At 35.8% G+C, this 24,351-nt stretch overlaps 2 protein-coding genes and 1 long non-coding RNA gene across 3 annotated transcripts; 1 reads left to right on the plus strand and 2 right to left on the minus strand.

Moving 5' to 3' along the window:
* The first annotated feature begins 324 nt into the window (after positions 1-324).
* LOC145219069 (uncharacterized) lies at positions 325-3,723 on the plus strand. Its single transcript, XR_013857845.1, has 3 exons — positions 325-401; positions 777-1,792; positions 1,975-3,723. It is a non-coding gene; the product is annotated as an uncharacterized LOC145219069 (long non-coding RNA).
* Positions 844-4,102, minus strand: LOC145219068 (adhesion G-protein coupled receptor G2-like). The gene is made up of 12 exons (XM_080086442.1): positions 3,918-4,102; positions 3,776-3,858; positions 3,397-3,514; positions 3,085-3,336; positions 2,805-2,924; positions 2,605-2,745; positions 2,418-2,527; positions 2,149-2,356; positions 1,956-2,085; positions 1,658-1,818; positions 1,102-1,272; positions 844-1,041 (listed from the first exon to the last, which is right to left on the minus strand). Exons 2-12 carry the CDS (start codon positions 3,826-3,828, stop codon positions 844-846), a joined length of 1,662 nt encoding a protein of 553 aa, XP_079942568.1. The 5' UTR covers positions 3,829-3,858; positions 3,918-4,102.
* A 15,159-nt stretch (positions 4,103-19,261) lies between these two features.
* Positions 19,262-21,627, minus strand: LOC145220190 (uncharacterized). The gene is made up of 5 exons (XM_080087470.1): positions 21,542-21,627; positions 21,240-21,300; positions 20,851-20,942; positions 19,892-20,029; positions 19,262-19,518 (listed from the first exon to the last, which is right to left on the minus strand). The coding sequence occupies exons 2-5, from the start codon at positions 21,295-21,297 to the stop codon at positions 19,399-19,401; spliced, it is 408 nt and encodes a 135-aa protein (XP_079943596.1). The 5' UTR covers positions 21,298-21,300; positions 21,542-21,627; the 3' UTR covers positions 19,262-19,398.
* Between the last annotated feature and the right edge of the window lie 2,724 nt (positions 21,628-24,351).

The raw sequence follows: 24,351 nt of genomic DNA on the forward strand, positions 1-24,351 counted from the left end.
TTTTTCCTCCGCACACTCAACCACCAAAATTAGTTCTATACAAATAGTATCATTGGTTGAACTAGCTAAAATATTCTAAAAAACTCAATAAGTTTAACGTTTGCGTAGGCTTATTTGATAAATACATATATAAAATAGCTCATAGCTTGGTCATGCGAATGCACAAGCAAATTCTAAACAAAACTTCAAAAAAGATGCACACTACCAAAATTAGAAGTATCTCTCCGCTTTTAGTTTAAGAATCACTGAAACAAATCCAAAAAACAAAAATCTTGCATGCACATTACGTCACATTTAATTTATTTTTTATTGGATGTTACGCTTCACTGCAACGCGGCGTGTGGAAATTATAAAAACAAATATTGAGAAGAGATAGAACAGAAGTAGATCCAGCACAACAGGTCAAGTTTTTAGATCTTTTTTTTAAAGAAACGCTTTGTAATGTTTATCAATTTCTGTTTTGGGACTTAACATGTAAAGACATTACTTCCAGAAAACAAGTTTCAGTTGTTATACAAATCTTACATAATTTCAGCACAAATACTCCACTTTTTAAAAATTAGTGATTTAAAAACTTTTAAGTTGGTTGCTATGGGACACCTCAAAAACATTAATACTTAAATGCAAAAAAGGTTTAACTTAACAGCTTCTTTGGAGTGATTTTTGTCAGCAAATACCTTTGAAAACCTCACTTTTAAAATCCCGTATTTCAATTGCACACTCATAAAAGAGTCAATTTTTTATTTCATTGAAATTTGTGTGTTATTTCACAACAGAGTAAACAGTCTGATTCAACTCCTGTACAACATACACAATTGGTGTTCAAAACTTTCATGTATGATGTTACATTGCAGTGGAGTTTGTTTCCGATCTTCTTCCTCTTGTATTTGTTTGGCCTGTACCACTTCTATTGCTGGTACTGGTAGTACTTGAGGAAGTTTTGATGCATCTTCCACAACCACATGCTTTTAATATTGGATTCAGCCATAGACTCCTCACATTTTGGTTTCGCACACAGTTAACGACAAAAATGAGAAATCCCTGAAATGTATGGTTTTGTTGACAAATTGCTTGAGTTTTCGAACTTTACAATTTACTTACCTGAAGTGAATTCACAATTGTAAACAGCCATGCCATTATCTCTTGATATTTTACATCTTCAGCTATTAGCATAAGAAACCCAAAGATCCAGGTCATTCCCATCATTAGGATCAGAGTGATTGCCAAAATAAAATCCTGCGTACTTGTACGTTTTTGTGCAGAAGATCTTACCTGTTTTATTGAAGTATACATAACGTTTTCTTTTATTACGCCATTAACCAGATGAAAGCGGCTTGTATAGGACATCGAAATGTTGAATATTTTTGATAAAAACTGTTTAAGGAGCAATACTTAGCTATATCATGTACCTGGCTCCAACAGGTTATTCGTTTTTTTATTGTTTGCCATGTTGAATATGATTTTTTTTCTTGTGAATTTTTTCCATGTGTTTATTACAAATTGATACTTGTAGCTATACCTGAGAATTTATAGTTTCAAAACTTGATCTAACAAGTCAATATGTTTAAGATTTATACTTCTATGCAATTTTAAATTAGCTTGCAAAAACACATTTGGCATCATTAAAATCATAAAAAATCTGCCCGTTTGTAGGTACCTGTTGTTTTTTGCAGGTTAAACTACTGAAGACAATAACAAACAAAATGAAATTAAAAACTGCTAAGATTCCAACAGGCAAAAGGAATCCAAAGTTGAGAGAGTAAAGATGCAACCAGCACATGTGGCGAGCTTGGTAAGATGAGACAAACAAGTTGTCATCTGATAATAAATATAATGTGATTGTTCATTTAGTCTCATTGACATGTTTACAATTTTACGGTACATTGATAATAGCAATGCCAGTCATTTATGCTGTGTTTTTTTGTGATTTACCATTGTTTTTAAATACTACTTACCATATTGGTATCTTGGAAGGTCGTCATAGATGATTGCAACACAAGCATTTACAACAACAATTACTAATGGAACAAAATACGAGATTACCAAAGACACAACTCGAATTTTTTCGAATGAACTGCTGATAACCTAAATATTCTTGGTTGGTAAATATTCATGTTTTGCAGAAGCTACTTTTTCCTGATTTCTTACCTTAACTAAATCATTGTAAAGGTTGTATGCATTTGCACTCATCCAAAACCAAGTGGCCAATAAAAAGTAATGTAGCAAAGCAGTGGTTACATAACATGGGATTCTGTTTTGTGTATTTCCTGCAGTACTAAGGAAGAGTATGTTCACAATAAGTAAACATATACAAATGTTGAGAAGAAACATAGTTGGCTTTTTGGTTCTTAGTGACCTAAAGAATGTAAGTTGCATGTTAATTTGAAAAGCATGAACTTTTTCATTTTTTATCCTACTCAATGCTGCAGTATATGATGAATGTAAGCAAAAGGCCAGCCATTGATAAACCACATCCAATATAGGTTGCAATATGCAGTGCATGAGCAGATGGCAGCACAACTGATTTCTGTAAATGTAAGTTGTAATATTGAATGCCACAAATATATAATATTTTGTTGTTAATTCAGTTACATTTAATCTTACAATTATCATGGCAAAATGTCCCAATTGATGACAATGAAACTTTGGAGGGGAATCTGGTTGACTGACTAATCTACAAGTATTTGGCATCCAGCGGAATTTTTCCTTGTCCAAACTAACGCATTGTGTTCTTGTGACATTTTCCTGTGAAAGAAAACGATCTTACAATAATCTGAACCAATGGAAATAATGGCAATTCACACCTTCAATGGATTTGATTTCAATTTGACACTTCCATGTCGATTTGCATGAGCATTGAAACTAATTGTCACAGCAGGAGACTTGTTTGGTATGCTGAAGTTTCGGATACGAGCCGTAAGAACCTTTAACATAACACAGTTTTTGTACAGAATATCATTGACTTGTTGCTATACATGGTGCCTTGATGGTCAACCGAACATGCTCTTCAAACAGTGCATAGTCACATTGTAAACAGCTACAGTAAAGTTATAGATTTCACACATACAAACAGGGAACAACTACCTCGGTGATTTCGTCTTCCACTTGTGGGTATAGAGCGTTTGATTTGTGCAACAAAAACGTTACACGCACTGGCTTTGCTTGTTGGGCAATGTTTCTTCGTGTGCGGTCGTCTTGTCCGGCTTTTGAAGCCAATTCTGTGATTTCTGCTGGAATAGTGAAGTTGATAGGCGGCACATATGCGATTCCAGATGCATGTACTGGGCTAAACCTTACTTTAGAAAATGTTAAACCATCTGGCATTTTTTCTTGAACCTGCGAAAACACGAATTGCGTTGAACCATGTAATATTTTGCTACTAATGCTTGATCCCACTTGTAGCGTTGTGCCACTTGTTTCCAAGGTAAGTGAGGTTTGGTTCTGTGGCAGAACAACTCGATCGGAAAAGTCATCGAGCACTTGTAACAACGTCGTTTTCTGTTTAAAGGCCTCCCTTAGAAACCGGTAAAATGAAGTTAAATTGCCGCTATTATTAAAAAAGAAATTTGAAAGAAAAGTGCATAAGTTTGACTTATTTGGCAATAATGCACATGTTAACTGCATGATGTTGACCGAATGCAGTTTTAAATGTCATGCTTTTTGTTTGTGCGTTTATTTATTACTCATTTCTACATTTTCGAAAATATACAACTGATTATTCCATTACGGTTTAACGAGAATTTGGCCACTATAGCCTATACATAATGTTTCTTACTTTTGGTCCTGTTTATTTCTTTTGAGAGATGTAGATACACTGTCCACAATCATTAGCGTATCCAAGACAGTCGCTGGTGTAACCTGTGGAAAAAATGCCGTTTTGTATCAAAGTTAGATAAAGACAACAACCAATTTTATACCTCCACTTGTGTCGGTTTTTTCTTAGTAAGCTGCAAAAGTGTACTAACAACAGCTTTTGATTCGAATTGAGACAAGCTTTTGTTGCCTGACGATGTTGCAAGTCTTAGGTTGCCAATTGACCTCGAAACTGCTGCTGTGGTTGCGTTTACCTTTCAAAACGAAATAAGATACCGTCAGACGCCACGTTTTGTCGAACTGGGTGATGACATCATTATTTTTCGTATTTGCTACATTAGTATCGAATAGAAGTTGCGGTAAGACAACACCAAGTGTCATTTACTTGCCTTTAAAGCGTTTTCTATTTCCGAAGTGAGGGTTGCAGAACAAGGCAAAACATGTAGATTTGAAAATGTGGCTGAATTTGGGTCTTTCAAGCCTTTCACACAAACTGCAGATGCCATTGCCCTCCCTGTGGTTTTAAATGAACATTGTGTTGTTTGTCTGCTTTGTTGTGATCAAAATAGTTACACAATAAATACACTTTACCGTCTCGACATTTCTCGATGGAAGACGGTGATTGCCCTAGACTGGACCGCTGAAATGTGTATCCCATTGAGTTTTGATGTAAAGTGGATTCATCGCAGTAAGCTGTGAATTAGATGAGCTAATGCAATTTTATCCCCGTTTTTTGTTTTATATGTTTTCTATTTACTTACGATTGCAAGATACTCCGTCGCCTTCGCAGTTTTCTTTACATTTGCACGAGTAGTCTGTCCCATTGAAAAAAGGAACACAGGAGGCCAACGTTTTGTGACAGTTAGCGTTCAAGCATGCATCGGTGTTTACTGTCAAGCAGCAATAAATCGCAATAAAAAAATGGTTGACAGGTATGACAAAATTATTATTGGTACACCAAAGATACTTGCAAAAACTGAAGACATTTCATTTATGCAATAAACTTTTCTTCTGGCCTGTGATAAACATATTCGGGTTGGGGTTAAAACATTGCTAAATCGGCATATTCGGCTAACTGAAGCTTAGGTGAATCACTAGTCAATAGCGGTATAAACAATATCTGACCTTCTCGAAATCGAAAAACAACACCTTTGCCTTCTGGAATTGAGCCTGTTGAGAAACTGACAACGATAGACGATGGTCTGAGGAGCGCCATTTCGTTTTGAATGCTGCTGTTGAAGTATCTCACAACACTGCCATTTGATCTTATCTAAACAATGATTTTGCTTTAATCAGATATCAGGCATTACGACGAACGTGTTCAAATTTATGCGTATGTTTTAGGCAAATACCTGCACGTAGTCTCTTTTTCCTATTGAAAGATCTACGATCTCTGTGTATATTGATTTTCCTTTAGTGGTTGTATTAATGTTCCATGTACAACTCGTAAAAGCAGCGTAGTGGTAAGGATAACCATCGGATTCAATCTCTTGCCAATGTGGTTTGGCAGTCAGGTATCTTGCACAGATTTTTCGCTCTGCAGCAAATATGTGATCTTACAACATTTTTTGGCACTACTGCAATCATATTAAACGATATTAATAGTGAAATTGGGATTAACTGTTTATCGACGGTGTTACGAATGGCATGCTCGCCAATCCCCAAAACATTTAACAAAATGTCAATAATATCTAGCATACCTTCAAAATGTAACTACATAAAACAATAAAGACACTAAAGGCCCCTAGCCGGTTATTAAGATTACTGCCTGAATCAATGTTTGTGCTGAGCTAATTTTTGTTGTTTGTCAGCTGTAAGCGGGCTGAACCAGATTTTTTAAAGGTTTGAAACTAAGAGAAATCGACACACTGCATTTAAACGGTTGTCGACCTCTGTTTAATGCAATAGCGTTATAATTAAAATATAAACGGTTTTAAGTGCATCAATGAATTTCAAAGCTGCAATATCCACGGCTAATGAAAACAAACCTTGAAATGATCGTGCATTTCAAATCATTTCCACTATCAGACCACGGTACAGTTCTGCTATCTTTTCTTGGCGCCAAACTTAGGCTTACGTTAAGGATTTAAGTCTTGCAGTTACCTGTAGCGCTAATGTTCGCAGAAAATACACTTTCGCCAGGTTGCCTGCTCGTCTCCAAATAAATGCGTATAGCTTTGTTCAGTGGAAGCGTATTTCCAACAAGTTTTTCCACGTCAGTGTACCGTTTGTACATTCCGTAAACCTTGCAGATAGAATATAGGTTTGACCCTACCAAGGGTAAATATATACATGCACTTCCCAGGGTATTATTTATATTATAAGTTTCGACCTTAATTTTTGGTTTATAAAACTTGAAACACCATTTGGAGGAGACTTTGCTTCTATATTTACCCGTTTTTTGAACGATATTTTTTTGCTTACAAACGTGACTGGATTTTTTTATATCACACATGACCTAAGGAATAGTGATGTAACTTTTTGCAACCAACCTCAAACATATCTTCACTGGAAACGTTAAGCTGCGTCAACTGCATATTCAACAACTTGTTATATTTGGTCCACAGGTTCCAACCACACTTCATTTTTCTCGGTGCAGTGTCGGGAAACTTTGGAGAGTTTATTATGGCCCCAGTAGAGATTAAACTTTGATTTCCACATGGTAATACTGTCAAACAGAATTGTTCATTTTTTCCGTGATAAATAAATTGACAATAATAGGCAACACATAGGTGAATACGGTGCTCTTTTGTGTGACTTACAAATGCATCATAAACTGGTTTATTTGCGTGCAAATATGGCAACGCATGCGACAAGATGATTGAAATTCTTACTTAACGTGTGTAATCTTTGCGTTGGCTGTTTAACGTCTTTACTTATGCCCGAGTTAAGCAGAAATCAAACTCAAAATTATATATTTGCTCTGTCACTTACTGTTAAAAGCATAGAAGGTTAGTAGCCTACGCAAGTAGAACAGGTTAATTTACAGGTCTTTTTAAACATTTGTAACAATCTTTTTTAATTAGTCAAATTTGGTTAAAGAGGTAAAATCGTGAGTTTGTGAATTTCTGTCTTATGCGTTGAAGTCGTAGAAAATGTTTTTACCTTCCTCCATTGTAAGTTGAATCGGTTTTACACCTTTCAGTTCTTTAGAAATATAGTATATCGATATTTCGGAGTGGATTATCATGTTTACGTTTCGTTGCACTCCTTTGTAGTTTCCGATCACATTTCCGTTTGCGTAAACCTGAACAGAATATGTTGACGTTAGGACTTTACTAAATATGGGGTTTTTCTTAAACGCTTACATTTGTGTTTGTTGCAAAACGAGTGTTTATTGTTGACTTTTTGTTTTGTAATTTTAAAAATTCGGCGGCCTAACTTTTCTTTAAACTTAGTCACCTGCATATCTGCTCCGTCGGGCAAGTTAACCAGCTTTAAGTACACGCTATTACTTGCGTTGAGGAGACGCCAGTTGCAGCTGATGGCACCGCTGTAAGTTAACTGTGAACTAAACTCTGAAATTAAGCGGGAAGTTTCGCTCACGTTTAGATAATTTGCTGAACACCCTGAAAAACAATGCTCTTTGTAGGCTGTGTGGATAAATTATTAGATTATATTTAGTTGTTGAGATTAGATGAATTACTGAATTATATAAATTATATTTATAATATTTAAATAGTACCGCAAGTTTCTTTAGGCTACATACTGCTAAAAGGGCGTTTTTTCTTACCGAAATATACTTTGGTAAAGGCACTAAATTGAACGCTGGTTGTGTCGTTCAGCTCAAAATACAAACTGAGGGAACCCTGTTCGTAAAACGTAAAAGCCTGACCAGCAGTGACATCGACCCAAAGTTTACCTTTACGGTACATCTGAAACACAAAGTTCTCGTGTGTTAAAATACTGTTGCTACTGGATTTAACGGCTTCCCCCTCAGCCTGATTCTAAATCTAACGTTCAGCAGATAAAGGCTTCCACAATCTCAAATTTGATTCTACTTTGAAAATTGGTGCTAAACCACGAAGAAACAAAGTACATTGGGTTGTGGTAACATTTTGGAACAGCGTGCATTACTACGTTTTTAGGGCCTCAACGTTACAAGATTGTTTAAGTTTTTTTGCTTTCAGATTAAACATGTTGCTCTGTGATTTGCGCTGTTACAGTTTTATGCATGAACTAAAGAACAATTAATTCTCACCCTGAGGGTCACTTGTTTTGTGGAGTTGGCAAAGACTTTTAATCGAAGTATTGATTGCACACCAGATCTTCCAAAGTTCCAGGCGCATAACATGTGAGGCATCTTCACCGCGGGCAAGTCGTTTGAAGAGAACGTAGTCTCAGTACTAGTTAGTGTTCTGCCACACTTCGGAACTTTGTGACAAAACATAAATCCCAATTAGGCAATTAATATTTACAAGAATAAAAAGTGTGACGATATTGTCTCGTAATAACATTAGAATATACAAATCGGCGGTTTGAGCTTTACTTGAAATAGGTTACTTGAAAACTAAAAGTAAATATTTCAAGAAGCTGTCATTTGTGAGACAATCTTACCATTTTTAAATTGCAGCATGAATCCGTATCCACTATAGGCTAAGTACTGAATCATGGTGGGAAAAGTATGCTCAATAAAAGTTGAATTTGTGTATGTTTGCGAGCGAAGTGTAGCTATTTTTCCGATCTATAAACATATGTACTTTGAAAACTTGCGAAAAACGATCAGCCAAGGTAAATCATTGTTAAAAATCACAAAACAGGTAACGGTTTTAGTCGAAAAGATGTAATGCAAAATACGTATTTGTTTGGACGTTTTGGAATCAACGTTCCTAAGTTGTGCCTCCGTCAAACACTACGCATCATTAACTGCATTATACAAATATAATGGGCAAACTTATAAGCTAATCTTCAAACTAGTTCACTCCTGATAACTGAACCTGTTCCTTCAGATAACTGCACCTGTATCAACAAATTATTTTTTAAAGACCTCGTAACACAGGTTGTACGGAGGGTTTCTCTTGCGAAGTGGAAAACGATGATTTGCTTGGTATTATCTTATTGCAGACCGAGCGTCGCTAATTTACCTCAAGTTGATCATAATTTCCCTCATTATTTCCAGCTCGCAGAACTCGGAAGTGTACACTAGAAGACGAGTTAAAAGCATAAATGGTCCAATGACACTTAATGTATCTGGTGATTTGGACGGGATGAATTCCAAAAGGAGCTATTAGTTGAGTCGTCGAGTTTGCTTGAAAAGTACCTGCACAGTCTGCGCAAGAAAAAATTACGTTCGAGTCCGTGTAGACCATAACTATACTTCTATAAACTATGAAACCTAAAAATCGTATCTCCCTATTCCTGAATATTTTTCTTTGTGGTCGGTTATTCATAAACGGTTAAAAATTGCTGCTATAAACGTTGTTACGCTAACTCATCATTAATTTTATACTTGTATGTGAGTATCTTCCGGAAAAACGGCTTTGTAAATGTCTTGGATCCATCGTCTCAAAATAAATTCGCAAAAACCCCCGGTCATGAAAGACTTGGCCGATAGTTCTGTTATTTCCAGGTGGTATGACAACATTCTCATTGTAAACCTGAGGCATTGGATTTAGGTTAAAACTTGTGGGAAAGTTTTCTTTTTTTCATGAAACTAGATTATTTTTTTACGCAAGTAAACGAAACCAAATAAAAGTATTAATAACACAAGGAATGTCTTAGGTTCACCAATCCTACTTACCAAGCAAGCTCAGTAATTGCAGCTGGTGTTGCCTCGTTGCATTATACGGAGAACTAATAATTACAGTATTATTTTGAAAAAAATCATTACTTGGAATGTGTCGTTGTCATGAATTTGGAGTTTTCCGGTCGTAAAAAATACGAATTTTTTAAAGACGGCTCCCCTATGCAAATCCCAGCCGCAGTGCAGATGAGTATTCGGTGGTTGAGGAAAAAATGGCCACTCTATGCTGCCACCAGGTGTCGTAGTTGAAAATCCACAAACTGGAACTAAAGTGGCAATCCACGTAAAAAATAAAACAACGGTAGTTGTTTCTTGGTCATGGTCAACACTATTGTAAAATTTTCTGGGTCTTTTTGTAACAAAAAATTTGTTTTTCCAAAAAACTAAAGGAATGGCAACTCGAAAAATGTAAACGGGGAAACTTTTTTAAGGTTATTGCGCTTTTTTAAGGTTATTGTGTTTTACCTTGTTTATATTCAATTGAATATCCACCCGCAAGGCCGGTTGATTGATACTCAATATCAACAGGAAAATTATGCATCACCAATCTTATTTCTTTCTCAAAATAAGTTTTGTATTCTCCAATTGTCTTCCTTGCTCCCATGATCTGCACAAAATGAATGTAAAACAGGTTCCTAAAAAGAAAATCGTACAGGATTTCCTGGACATTTTTGGTAAGGATAGGTGCCATAGACATTTTAATTATGTAGACTTAATTTAAAAAAAGACTTAAATCAAAAAGATATTTTGGCGTCTTACTTTAATGGACTTGCCCCACCAATTCAGACCGTCACTTTTTATTTTTAAGTAAACGCTCATACGGATTGTCGTGGGTTTTATAGTCCAGCCGCAACTAAGGTTATTGGGTTGATAATATGGAAACCCAGGCGTTGCAAGAGTTTGAGAGATGTTTGTAGCGTATCTTGTTCCCGAGCATTCTGAAAATGTTTAAAAAACAACCCTTAACATTACTCACAGGTCGTATTTTACTAAGTGTACATTTATTTTTCCAATTGTCTCATGCATACGTTAACAAAAGTATAACATTTAGTAATACAGACATAGATTTTGGGGCTGACGTTTTTACACAAAGTGATCCGTAGTCTATTAGTTTAAAAACCTTACTTTACTACTTACCTCCTTGGCTGCTGACCACACGAAAAGAGTCAGTTTGCACCGGTGGTGATGAATAAAAAATTCGCAGTTGGTTGTCGTCGGCAAAGTCGCGATACGACACGTTCCTAAGATCTGCTATGAGGCCTTTGAGATTGTAAACCTACAATAAAATAAACATTTGGATTTTAGGTTGTTTAAACGCTGTAACAGTAACAACGATTTTCTTAAATGCCATGAACAAATGCGGTACAAAATTTAAAACTCGTCAACTTTCCTGACAAACACATACATTGAAACGCCATATAATTACGGACTTCCTGGCGGGACTATATTTTCTAAGGTTCGGTTTAACCTGTTTGTATAAAAATGAATTCAACTCTTCTAAAATCTACTTTATAAAGTCTTTCGGTCCAAACATTTATTAAAAATCATGAAATAACTGCACTTATCCGGAATGTTAATGCATGTGGGGCTGGTAAAAACGGCACAGAAAATAGGGCTGGTAAAAACGGCACAAAAATATACGAAAAAAGAAAACAATACGTTTTGAAGATCAGAAAAAATATTTCTACATAAGGATTTCCTAACCATTCTAGTTAAAAAAGGCAAATCAAAATCAGGTAAAGACAAATATTATATAACCTGAAGAATGGAATTCTCGTGGAGTGTTACGTTGAAAAACGTAATACGTAACACTTTTGTTTGACCGGGTGTAGTTCTGTTAAAACTGTAACCGCATTTCATGTTGGGTCGAATCGTAGGAGCAAAATTTGAACTGCGTGTTGTGTCGAATCCGCACCCAGGCACTAAAATAAAAAAATATTCTTAATCCATCCATACATAACTAGTGTGTACTTTTGTAGATTCATTTCTCTTTTTGGAACGCCTTTAAGTTGAAAGTACAAATGAATGAATAAATGAATGAATGGAGTGATGAAATGAATGGAATACCGACCCTGGTGACACAAACTGGATCGCTGGTTCAAATTTCTTGACTAGATTACGGTTATTTAAATGATTTGTTTTAGTATTTGTTATCGTTAGGTGGAGGTGTTTATAACCAACCTTCTGTATAAATTAGACGAAACCCTTTAATTGGCCCAATAGCTGCAACTTTGACCCAGGAACCATGCAGGACGAAATTTTGGTCACGATAAGATTTCCACTTTTCGGCACTGAACATCACGTGGTATGAGTTTCTCCAATGGAATATCTGCGAAAAATTAGTGTTTTGATGTATTGCAGTAGTTGTTTATTTTGTTCATCGACCTGCATAGGAATTATTATTTTAAATAGTCTGCGTCAGCTACTGGTTATAACCACGTGTGGTTCAAGCTGATCTTTTTTGTTGCAACGCTCTTTCTTGTTCTGTTTATTGTGAATTACTGTTACGTTTATTCTGTGTGCTGTAAACAAAATAAAATTAAACAATTAAATCTTTTATTCGTAACCTTTTTTGTCTCGTTATCTCATTTGCAAATATCGAAATTCATTATTTTCTGAACAAGCCAGATCCGAAAAACTCTTGCAAAACTCTACTTTTGCAATCTTGGCAAGTTAAATTTTTCAAATTTCGGGTATTTAGGCCTACCCCAATTTACTTCTGCATTTATTTCCAACAACTGGTTTTTTCAGCTTTTCAACCGTATAAAGTTAGATGGGAGTTTACATTTATGCGTTTAAAATAAATACAAAAAAAACTTTTTGTCTCGCTAAATATGCATGCCGATCGTATCACATATATATACCGATAATAATGCACGTATCAACCGATAACGAACGCACGTTTAAAAAGGAATCCCAAAACGTTTAAAAGGGAATCTCAAAATTCCCTTCCAAAAAATCCCCAAAACGAAAAATAGGCATTTGTTGATTTAGTCCAAAAACCAAGCTTATTGGTACATAACTGATACCAGTTTGATACCAACAGGGGCGGCTCGTGCTAGGGTGCTGCGGAGCTGCAGCACCCCCTAGATATTTTTACTTAATGGTCCTACCACAATAATAAAAAAAAATGCCATTAATATGTTATCTATGGTGGAACTGCAGCTCCAGTTTCATGACAAATCGTGACGTTTTGCACTTGTGCGCATGCGCACTTGGAAAAGCTACATACTGGCCGAAATAGGCGACAGGGTGCTGCGGCTCGCGCAGCTCCACCAATCACGTAGCGTGTGAACCGGCCTGTAGTTTTGTTGTCTGTTCCGGGTTTACTGTGCTCCAAAGCCAAACCCGTGTACTGCATTTTTGAGTTCGACAGTGAGTACAGTTACATGATTGTTTTTGACGGTTAGTCGTGACTTTTTAAGATGACTGTAAGTGGGCTTCAGTTTTTGCAGTTATCATTGACTTAAAAAGTGTATCTCACACCTTGAAAAAGAAAAAAAAGGTCATCTAACACCTTGAAAAGTCACGATTAACCGTTATAATAAAAACTTGAATAAACAGCTTAAGAAAAAATAGGAAAAAAAACATCTGCTATTCCAAATGTGTTATGCAGAAATAAGCAACAACAAGAAATACTCAGTTTTAGATTTGAATGCTAACAAAGATAAAACAGCTTTGTGACTGTGGAGTTAAATGCCTCACTGAAATTCAGGCAATATTAAATGCAGAACAATCAATTGCAGAAGCAACAGGAATTTTGAAACACCTTAGTGATGACAATTTCAAGTTTTGGTTTCTTAAAACACCATGTGGACAGCATTTGCAACCAAGTGCAATCTTGTGTACTGATATAATGGACATGAACTGTTTGTCTAGTAGCTGCTAAATTGCTTCACAAGGAAAAGAGTCCCTCAAACGCAAAACGATTCTTTTCAACACTGAAAAGGATGCAAACTTTTCTAGGGAACACCATAATTTCCAAAAAGACTTGCACTTGCAGTGCTAGCACTAAATAGAAAAAAGTTTCTTAATTGTCATTTAGAAATCAAGAAAGAAGCTATCAATTATTTTGCCCAAACTATAACTTTATGATTCATTTTGGCTCTAAAAAGGAAGCACAATGTTTAATAATATTGTTTCAAATTTAAGTGAGAGTGTTGTAAATTTCAAAGCTTGCAGAGTTTTGCACTTCAAAAAAAGGAATTATTAGCTATTTACCACCAAGTAATGGAACAAGTATAGCAATTAAGAAAGTTAAACACAATTAATGGCATGTACACAAAAATTAAGAAAAGGTGTTTAAATAAACAAGTTCTGACACAAATGTAATGTGGTTGTTAAATTTGCCAGTTATGATACCAATAAAAAGCTTTATGGCTCGTTTTTTTGTGTGGCAATAATCTGTGAAGTGTCTTAGAATATGTTAAAAACGCTGACTGTGACAATAAGTTACTAAAATGAAACATGGCCATATTAAGGACTGAATAGCAAGTGTGTTAGTTAGTGATCATTGTTACAACCAGTTTTTCCTTAAATGTTGTCCAACTGAAATACTTCGACCTTTTTCGACTCATTTATTACTAACTTGTTTCTTTGTATTGTTGTTGTGTTTTACCCTATTTACACCCGCTTCGTTTCGAGTCTGTGTCACGTGTGTTTTTGTGCCACATTATTACTGCATGTTATTGAGTTTGGTCCGTCACTGTGCAAGTAAACAAAATTACCTGATGATGCCGTCTGCTGTTTACACTCGTGTACATTATTGCGTAACAAAAATTACGTCACAATGGAGTTGCTAATTAACATTTGTATTACTTGTTTTTCTACACAAAACAATGGCTAGAAAACTAGAAATGTGGCTTTTCTATGTATTGCCAATATTTGTTTAATGAAGGCTAAAATTTGGAGCAGCACCCCATAAATTTTAGGCACGAGCCGTCACTGGATACCAATTAATTTAAACTCATATAAATGTGTTTTTTTACCTGCATTGTGCCACCATGGTGCGTGTCCAACTCTAAAAGTTTTATGCACAAGGAATTGGTGGTAACCGATGGCCTAATGATCCATTGACACTTGTATTCTGCCGCGTATAATGGGTATGGTGAAAGTTCTTGTTCGTATCTCTTTGCGATGAGGGTCCGGTTGCAAACTGTAGAAAAAAACTTTTTTCCGATTTCTTGCAACAATTTTGTTTAAAAGTGATAACATTGATCAACTTCTGATAATGGAATTTTTATGTAGACTTTGTCCTCTTAACGGTTGAATAACTTACTATTGTAAACGAAATCGGCTTTAAAACGGGCAGCAGAAATTGGGTTCTTTCCAGTTTCAAAGTAAACTCGAAGGAATGTTGGACTGTAATAGCTACTGTTGCTGCTTACGTTTCCGATGAACCGTTTTTGTTCGTAGACCTGTGTATAAATTAGCTCTAGTTAAATTTGTTACCAAAACGATTTTGCGCTCGTGGAACTTTAGTTGTTTCGGATCTTGTGGCAGCGGTTAGTTTAAATGGCGGTTTGTTATTTCAGATTTTCTCCTTTTACTATTTTTTTTTCATGTTACCAACTTTCCGGTCCAATTTGGACTTCATTTTAAACATTTATTGTTTTTTTTTAAAGATAAAATCAACCCTGCAAAACAACTTCAAACTGAGGCTTGAGTGCTGTGAACTAACCTGCAGAGTGTCGACTCCTTTTGTAAGATTTACGTTTTCCAAGAATAAATCAAACACATGCATTTCTTGTATTTTATCGGCAACCAAGTTCCAACCACATCGTGTGTTGATGGGTGCATGCAAAGGAAAGCCAGGAGACGTAAATGTCCCAAAGTTGCTTTGTGTAAATCCACACGGTTTTTCTGAAGAAAATATTGCAAACTCGATTTGTTGCGAATTCTTGCAAAATGACATTGTTGTCGTTTTTGGTTTCGTATGATAATGGAAAACAAATTGGTTTTTAGCGCACGAAAGGCTTTTTGCAATCGGAGTTAGGTGGCGACAAAACCTCCAGTCAAACACCGTCCCAGAAAGATGGCCGATAAGCTGCGAACCTTCTAAAACCTAAAGTGAAGACTTATTTGATCCAACACCATATATTTAAGACTCTTAAGCGCACGAAATGCTTTTTACGATCAGAGTTAGGTGTCCTTTGTTTGAGTTTATTGCTAAGTGGCCATCTTTGTTTTCTATCAACGATCAAGTTCCAACCACATCTTGTAATAATGAGTGCATGCAAAGGAAAGTCAGGAGACGTAAATGTCCCTTCCACACGGCTTTACTGAAGAAAATATTGCTGATCTGGTACTTTAAGTTGGTCTGTTACTTTTTTTTAAAGTTTCTCATACCCTAAAGTGAATTAATTATATTGATGCAAGGTTATAGTTTTTTACAATAAGCTTTCATTTCTCAATCCTGTTTTTGTTATTATGTGGCTATCTGTCGTAAAGACAAAAAAGCGTGTGGTAAAATTGGTACTTCTTTGAAATCGGACACTTATTTAGAAAATACTTTGGCTTTGTTTGATATTTAGGCGTGTTTAGATTTTTGCGCTCCAACTGTATGCGCTGAAACTTACCTTCCATGTAACGAAGACGAAACGATATTGGATAGTTAAATCTGTTTTCCTGGAAGGAAAGGAAGGCAGTTTGATTGTTTACGACAAACCTCCAGTCAAATAGTGTCCCAGAAAGATGGCCGATAAGCTGCGAACCTTCTAAAACCTAAAGTGAAGACTTATTTGATCCAACACCATATATTTAAGGCTCTCAAGTTTGTAACCTGTGACCAATTTCGTAGGCAAATGTACCAGCCGAGTTTGGTTTTAATCTTGTTATACTACTATGTCAGGAGAATAACACTAAATGTGCAGTGACTTAAATTGCGCATAAATATTTCAATGTAAGGGACGGGTTCAATACAAAACCTAATGTCACAGGCCAAAAGCAGCTCAAACTACCTTTAAGATTGATGAACTGGTACCCCCCTCAAATTGAACAAAATGAAGAAAAACGCTCTTGGAAGGAGACGAAGCAATTACGCGCCAAGTGCAAGCAGTTTTCATGCCCGACGTCGAATATTCCTGTAGACTTGATGTTGCATTGAGCACGATGTCGCAGGCTAAATAACAACACCCATGTTACACTTAAATGATAGTAAAAGCTTAAGGATCATATGCTGCTATAGGTTACAAGATTGTAGGTTCGAATGTTAATGCGGACTTGTTTTATGCAAACAGGTTCAGTAATTAAACTATACTTTTATCATTGTATTTGCAAATTTCGGTAATACGCCAATGGAGGATTCTCTATATTTGTTCACTTTAAAAAAGCTGTTATATATTTGCCTATGGTGGCAACATGCGCTACACCACAGGGAAAATTTCTACTTTTCTTACATTGTGCTTGCGTTGGAAAAAACACTGCGACCAGCAGGATTGACGTCACGAGCATCAGGGTTTCGAACATAGCGAAGCTTTGCTATCAATCAACTTTTGTTTTCTAAAATACAGGGTAAATTTATTGAGGAACGCCATCCATGACACTGCCTCTTAAATGTTACTCGAACGATAGTTCTAATTTTAGCAAAAACATGCAAGCTAACATGTGTGTGAATTGTATTTTTTAATGTTTTACATTCTTCAGAAACTGTTGAAGCATCTATATTGATTTCAGCCTTTTTCTAAGATTATGAAAACTTCACACTGTTATGTATTAATTAATGCCTTGTACTACATCTCCAACCAAACGCCTTCGTAAAAATTGCTCTGCGTTTATTTATTTTTTTTAAAACAAAACTTTTATTTGTCCATAAACATCTTTAAATTCGACTTGTTGACTATAACAAGCCACGAGCCATATTTTTTTTCTTGCCCAGCTCAAACTAATAATATAACTCCCTATCAAGTAATCACGCTTGCGCTTAAAACATGGCAATAACAGTATCACTCGCAGCCTACAGACATCACATCTATTCAACATTGACAACTTTAAACTTATCCTTTAAATCGATCTAAGTCTTTTTGTTTCGATAGAAACATTCTAAGATCGGTAGGAAACAGGACGTCCGTCAGTGTTAATTTCACGTTTGTTTCAACGTGATGCGAAGTAACCATTTCTATGTGACATGACTCATGATTTTGTTGCCATAAAATACACAAGCGATGCTTGCCGACGTGATCTTGTTGTGGTTTAATTTTTTTCATCTCACAGATAAACCGTTTTCATTTCAGAAATCAAATAGATTAACTATTTTAGCAAACTTGTAAATAAAAGCGTCCATTTTCAGGGCAGTAAATAAAAAAATGATACCCACGCGCACAAATATGTAATTAAACGAAACAATATGTTTCATAAGAATACAGATTGTAAATTAGCCACAAAGGTCTTAAAATATCAAAAATCCATACTCTATACCAGTGGTTCCCAAAGTATGGGTCGCGACCCAAACATGGGTCGCGCAGGGTAAAAAAATGGGTCGCGCTATGGTGATTCAATTCTGCCTAAATGAACTTTTTTCATTTCATTTTTCAAGTATTTTCAGTTCCTATTCATGACTGAATTATTGTACCATAGGCATTTTATGTGGCTTTATCATCGTAACCTTGGAGTATTGCATCATAAGTAAGTGGTTTTCTGAGTTTAGATGGCACCCAGCTACAGTACTACCATAGCGAAATACGGCCTCACTCGACCACGTCGTTCGGCAAAATGAGCCAATCAATCATTACAACATACAGACCATAGGCTTCCAATATTCTGTTACGCACTCGGCGATTGTAACGTGTTAGCACGGGGAATGATAGGAGGTTATAAATCATGCGAAACTAAACTTGGAATGTAACAGTTAGCATTCAACGACAAGTACGTATTCGTAAGTTACAAGAAATAAAAAATACACATTTTGATGTTTGAGGCTTGGGTCGCAACATGTTCATAAAGCTCAGATTTGGGTCGCGCACAAACAAGTTTGAGAACCACTGCTCTATACCAAATAAATGCCTAATATGTTTGTGACAAATATATTGTTTTGTGTATTGAAAGCCATTGTTTCGGTGAAAACTCAAAACTAATAACAGTCTAAAAGCAAAATTTAGTTGCGAACTATTCAGAACAGTACGTGGCTCAGGCCGTTAGAAACACACTTTCATGTGAAACCTCACGCATATCCTCTTCATGCACTGAGTCATACCAAAGCAATGTTTTGTGATGGTGTAGTGTTATTAATGTAGTGTAGTTTTCACAAAATCAGTGACACTTTTTCTACATCAGAGGACACTGACTCAGATCATTCACATGTGGTGTCGGTTTACATCCTAAACGATACTGTGTATTTTGAAACTTCTGGCAGATCCTCTTGTGGTAGACATGAGATGTTCAACGTTACACTGGCTTTCTTGTCCGGTTACATTAGGTCGTGTTGCACAGAAAAAGAAACTTCCGTAACAGTGGGTGCATAACAAAAATATTCTTTTGTTTTCCTATTTGGTTAATCTTTTTAGTAAAACGTTTCGTTACTATATCAAGTCCTGGCGAAGCGGATATTTGAATGCAGTGAACTAAAGCACCAAATTGAAACTCATTTGGGAGTTTCGGTAATACTTTGTTCCTAAAGTGTTTTGAATTCGTATCAAATAAAATATTTTATACTCATATGAGTTGCTATTTCTACTATGTAAAGTGAATACAATTTTGTATGAGCAAATATTTTTGGCACCATAAAATATTTTATTAGACATATTACGAAATTGTAGACTTGGACGAAATAAAAATTGCGAACAACATTTTTGTAAAAAGTACCCTTATCAATCGGCCTTCAACATAAACTATAGAAATGAAAACATTTATGCGGATCCTTCTATTTCAGTGGGTCCCGCCTCTGCAACGGCTTCTGTTTCCAAATTTGGAATATCGTCCAATGTGTTGCAGTTTGGACTGTCGCAACAGAAATGACAAATGTGGACCTAAACAGAATGACAAGAATGTTCAAATTACATTGGATCAATTTCTCTTGATTTCTTTGTTAACAATTTGCATGACTTCTAATAACCATATCATGAATTAGTCAATACAGTCTAGCAGTACAAAATTTACAGTTTGCAAACACGATAGCTACATACAGAAAATATGCTAACTTTTATAGCATTTGTAATTATCCGGGCGTAACAGAATTATTTGAAAATGTTGCGAAACAATTAGACTACGTAGCTTTTTCATTTGCAGATGCCATTAAAACGTGTTTTTTTTTTATAAATTTCAATAGACGTACAAACAGCACCAAAGTCAAACTGATGAATCATTTATATTATGACGAAAAGCAACCAAAACTCGACTCACATCGTTTGCATAGGCTGTCGATCCGTAGCAGATTTGGTCGTTGTTTTTCGCATTGTTTTTGCACACTTCCATTTCCTTGCATCGTTTGACGAGCACCAACACTGGCCCGTTTCGCACAATCTTTGTTTGACAAGATTTCTATAACAGAGAACATAATGTTTTATAACATTTGGCTGTACAATTTTGGCAAAAGATGGCTGTTGTTTGTAAATTGTCAGTTTTCGTCAATTTTTCGAAGCGGTCTTTCCAATCATTTGTGAGAAATGACATAATTTCTCAACTTTTACTTACTGAAAATATCAACCCTAATCTAACCGGGTAGGGCGCGAAAAAGGAAACAACTGGTACGTCAATTACTGCCTATTGCTCTAATTACACACTGTAAAGGTCATCGCTTAAGAATAGGTTTTAATTACATGGTTTAGTTAACAAATCACCGTATCGCCGGGTGAAAAATAATAGCCAATCCACCTGTGGGAAGGTTTGATGTTGAAGTCACACGGACGTGGGAAAGTTTAATTTACATCCAACAACCTTGTTTTACGTACGATTTACAGCGGAAATTTTAGGGTGGAAAAGTGGCTTTTATCGTTATCAACGTACAGCCACTTTCCAATTTTGCTAAAAATTGTAAGTAAAGTTTCAATGTATGTTAATTTCGAACCATGCGTTTCAAAGCAAAATGACACGTATCTTATCGGTAATCAATTTTGAGTGTATAAAACTTATGATGGAAAGATCGTTTTTCTAACTAAAAAACTGCGTTAAAAGTAGTATTTTGACGACCGACGTTTTTTGAGAGTACATTTGAATTGACAACTGACGCCAAAAAAGTCGGTCTTATGGCCCTTTTTAGTGCTTGCGGTCTTTGAGTTGGCCTACACCTGGATTCCATGGCATAATCGCTGCTTAATTAAGATAGAAAATACAAGATAGCTTGACATGGATGTTGTTTTTACCTCCATCATAGTGCAAACTTCTGTTGAAAAATTCCCTCTGCCGTTCACGCTTATACCGGTGATGCATGACATTTCCTCTGCTGCGGCGGCATCTAAAATCACTGATTGTTATTAATGCACGTCAAAAAACCAAAAAACTCTGTTCTATTATGTGTGCCTATACCCAGATATGGGATTAAAAAAATTCGTAAAAGGAGACAAAGGAATTATTTTCTTGTGGAACTGTTAGCATTTGGATTTTATTACAGATACCTTATATTTAAAAAAAATAAAATCTGTGCTCGACGTAGTAATTCCATCACTGCGTTATTTACCCTACCTGCGTGTTGTTGTTAATCAGGTAAATGCTGAAAAGGGGTTAGGGTCAAATTAGTTATTGCATTGCTTACCTTGCGATCTTGCAACGGAAACAAGCATAAGAAGCCCGAGAACACATAAAGAATTCATCGTCTGCAAAAGTCAATAAATTATTTTACTAGGCTTAAATAAATTAACATTTAACGCCGAATAATGTATTTTAAAACCGGTTATTAGTTTTAGAGATTTTTTTACCCACATTATTCGAAACGGTACTGTAACTAAATAATAAATTTGGTTTGGCCTTTCCATCTAAATACACAACAAAAATTCACGTTGTAGATATATCAAAGCACAGTTAGCTAACGACTTTACCGTTAGTGAGTATTTTTACCTTGACTAGTAGTCTTCGGTTTGTCGAAACTGGAGCTGTTCGTTTTCGATCGCTGCTACGAATACGGGTTTAATCCAACGTCCAATCCTTTTTATATCCTCGCAGCCAATGTAGCCTGACCAGACGATCAGGTCTTGATCACGTGATCGATGCGCCGAACGCACGTGTCAGGTCAGAGCTACGGCCATGACCTTTGCTCGGGCGGGGAAGTCAGACACGTTTTGTTTAATTATTTCCTTCTCTTCCCACCTTGTATCTGTCTTGTCGGTTTATTTATGTTTCGTCGGCGACGGCGCTTTTTGACAAAGGACCACCAGAGATGTATGCCATGGCAATGGGACTCGCCATAGCAGTGTAAAAGCGTTTACACAAATGCTCCCAATTTTTACACATAAATTTAAAATGTCTTATTTACAGATATTGAAATGCACAGTCACAATATTTCTGGCCAACCGTTACATCCACTATTGGTCAATATGGTATAGGGTGGTTTGCACAATTTTAAGTTTTTTTGTTCTGATTTGTTCTTGTGTGTTCCGTTCTGGTATTATTATAGCTTTAAACCGCTTATAAAACTCTGCAGGGAAATCTCAAACCTTTCAGTCATTTTACATGCTTGTTTACCCCAAACCTGATTAAAGTCGGTTTCATTATTTGATTTGTTCAATCGATTCGATTGACAACTTGTTTGTGGCGATTACCATCGTGTTGGTGCAATCTGGTAATTTTCGTCTGTGTAAAATAGGATTTGTGAATTATGAGACTTGACATTAGGCCGTTAGGGCATCTAATGACAAAAACACTTTCAGTCTTAATTAAGATTAATCGCAGTGTTGACTGACAGCATCATGTTTAAAAAACTCTATAAACTAAGGTTGTTTCAGTTCAATAACAGTGTATGGTATGCAAAAAATAAAATAATTGCGTTGTTTTCCAATCAAGCCAAAAATTGTTTTTTCAAAATTCACATTTCATAGTTTGTATCAATGATTATGCATGGTTTTAACTGCTGTAGGTAAAACTTATCTTTTGCGTTTTTTTCGAAACCTTATTTGTTTCTGTCTGAAACAACTATTTTACAACGCCATCAAATTGATCGTTGGGGCTAAACGCTTTGTTAAACTAATCACCAACAGAACGTTCTGTTTGCTTCATAAAAAATAAACTTTTTTATTGTTTACCTAGATAAGGTTTGTATATTTATGTTTGTCGTTTTAAGTTGTAAGGACCAATGACTGGCGTGGCCAATAACGTGAGAAACAAAACGGCAACGTGTCCCTTATAAACTTATTTATACAGTTGACTTATTGATAAGTTGTAGCGTCATTCGGGCGTTGACGTTTCATTATCAACTTGTTTACATTTGCTGTGCACGGTTGGTTAAGTGTGACAACGTGGCTGTTATGTTCAGCATTTCCAGATTAAAACAAAAAAAATCTGAATACAACAACTACAAAAAAACTTTTAGTTGAAATTTTTGTTTGCAAAAATAAGCTGTCCGGTTAAAGAAAATAACCGATTTCGGTAGATTCTGTTTCCGTAAAGGGCAAAGACCTTAAATTGGTTAACAAATACAAAACAATAGTGTTTAAATTGCGTTACAATAGATAAAACGATTGGCATACACTGTGTTTAAATCCGTCGCATCCGCATGATTATAAGTATTAATTGAATAGAAAATGTAAAAAGGTTATAAGCGATGTCCTAAACAATTAGTTAACTACACTAAAAACAGCATATTAGCATGACTTCATTTGCACTACTTTTTCTGTCCTAAAATTTAGGCCATTCGTGAACTTTGAAAACCCTTTTATTTAGAGAAACGTTTCAACGGGGGATACCATAAAAGTGTATGATAGAACTTTTGCTTCTGGAAATTACAAGGCCGTGACTGCCGGCGGTAACGTACAATTTAAAACCACAATCTGTCGGCCTCTCCCAGTTTTAAATCCACCGCTTCACTGAAGTCCAGATGGCTAAACTTAACTTGCCAGTAATCGCCTGTGATTCATTTCCTTCCAATCATTTCCACGGTGAAAGGTATTGTCGAGGTGATGACGCAATATTACGTGCTACAAAAGCCTCTTTCATTGTGGCTTTCCCGCGCCCTGTTAAATAGGGCGTACTAAGAAGTCCTTTAAGTACCTTTCACATACGTTTGAGTTCGATTCACTGAAAGTGACGTTAGTACTTATCATAAAATTAAACTCTACCAATGTATCACCTGCTTTTGATTGTTACTAAGATACCGCTTATTGAATTCTCCGATATACCGATGATTTTTTAAGGCGATAAATGACAGTGAATGATGATAAAACAAATAATTTAATTATCCTATTTTCTGGTGTTGCTTGGTTTCAGGTTGTTATTGGGTTGATGTTTTGCCCGTTCGACATAGAATATAAAAACTCATAAAAATGTCATCAGAAATCATTGCGAAGTAATGCATATCTACCTTTATAAAAATATATAACAAAAATGAGTCCTACTTTTATCTTCCATAAATTTTTTTCAACATTTTATGTTTATTTATTATGCACATAAGACGAGGACTAGATTGTTGTTGAGAATTTATTTGGTTTTGCAACAGATATCAAAAACGAGTTGGGGCAATAACAAACTTTGTGGCATATGCAATAAAGTTTAACGACCAATTTGTCTAAATGTTTTAAATCAGTTCGTGCTTTCAATCTTCCTGTCACTTTTTCTACACAACAAAACGTTTATCAATAAAAGGTTACCATGGCATGCAAAACAAGTGTACTTGGCGCAATTGGGGTAATTTAGGTTCAAATCCCTTAGGTCTCTTG

Source organism: Phallusia mammillata, chromosome 3, assembly GCF_965637545.1.
Source record: "Phallusia mammillata chromosome 3, kaPhaMamm4.hap1.1, whole genome shotgun sequence".
In the NCBI taxonomy this organism is placed as follows: domain Eukaryota; kingdom Metazoa; phylum Chordata; class Ascidiacea; order Phlebobranchia; family Ascidiidae; genus Phallusia; species Phallusia mammillata.

Bases quoted from the DNA above. Each gene is read 5' to 3' on its own strand.
- LOC145220190 (XM_080087470.1), bottom strand. From the start codon at position 21,297: ATGAATTCTTTATGTGTTCTCGGGCTTCTTATGCTTGTTTCCGTTGCA. The intron at 20,943-21,239 runs GTAAGCAATGCA...CAGTGATTTTAG, and splicing joins TTCCGTTGCAAGATCGCAAG to ATGCCGCCGCAGCAGAGGAA. The intron at 20,030-20,850 runs GTAAAAACAACA...TCTCTGTTATAG, and splicing joins AAGTTTGCACTATGATGGAG to AAATCTTGTCAAACAAAGAT.
- LOC145219068 (XM_080086442.1), bottom strand. From the start codon at position 3,828: ATGATTGTGGACAGTGTATCTACATCTCTCAAAAGAAATAAACAGGAC. The intron at 2,925-3,084 runs GTAGTTGTTCCC...GTTATGTTAAAG, and splicing joins TGGAAGACGAAATCACCGAG to GTTCTTACGGCTCGTATCCG. The intron at 2,086-2,148 runs GTAAGAAATCAG...AAGAATATTTAG, and splicing joins TTTACAATGATTTAGTTAAG to GTTATCAGCAGTTCATTCGA.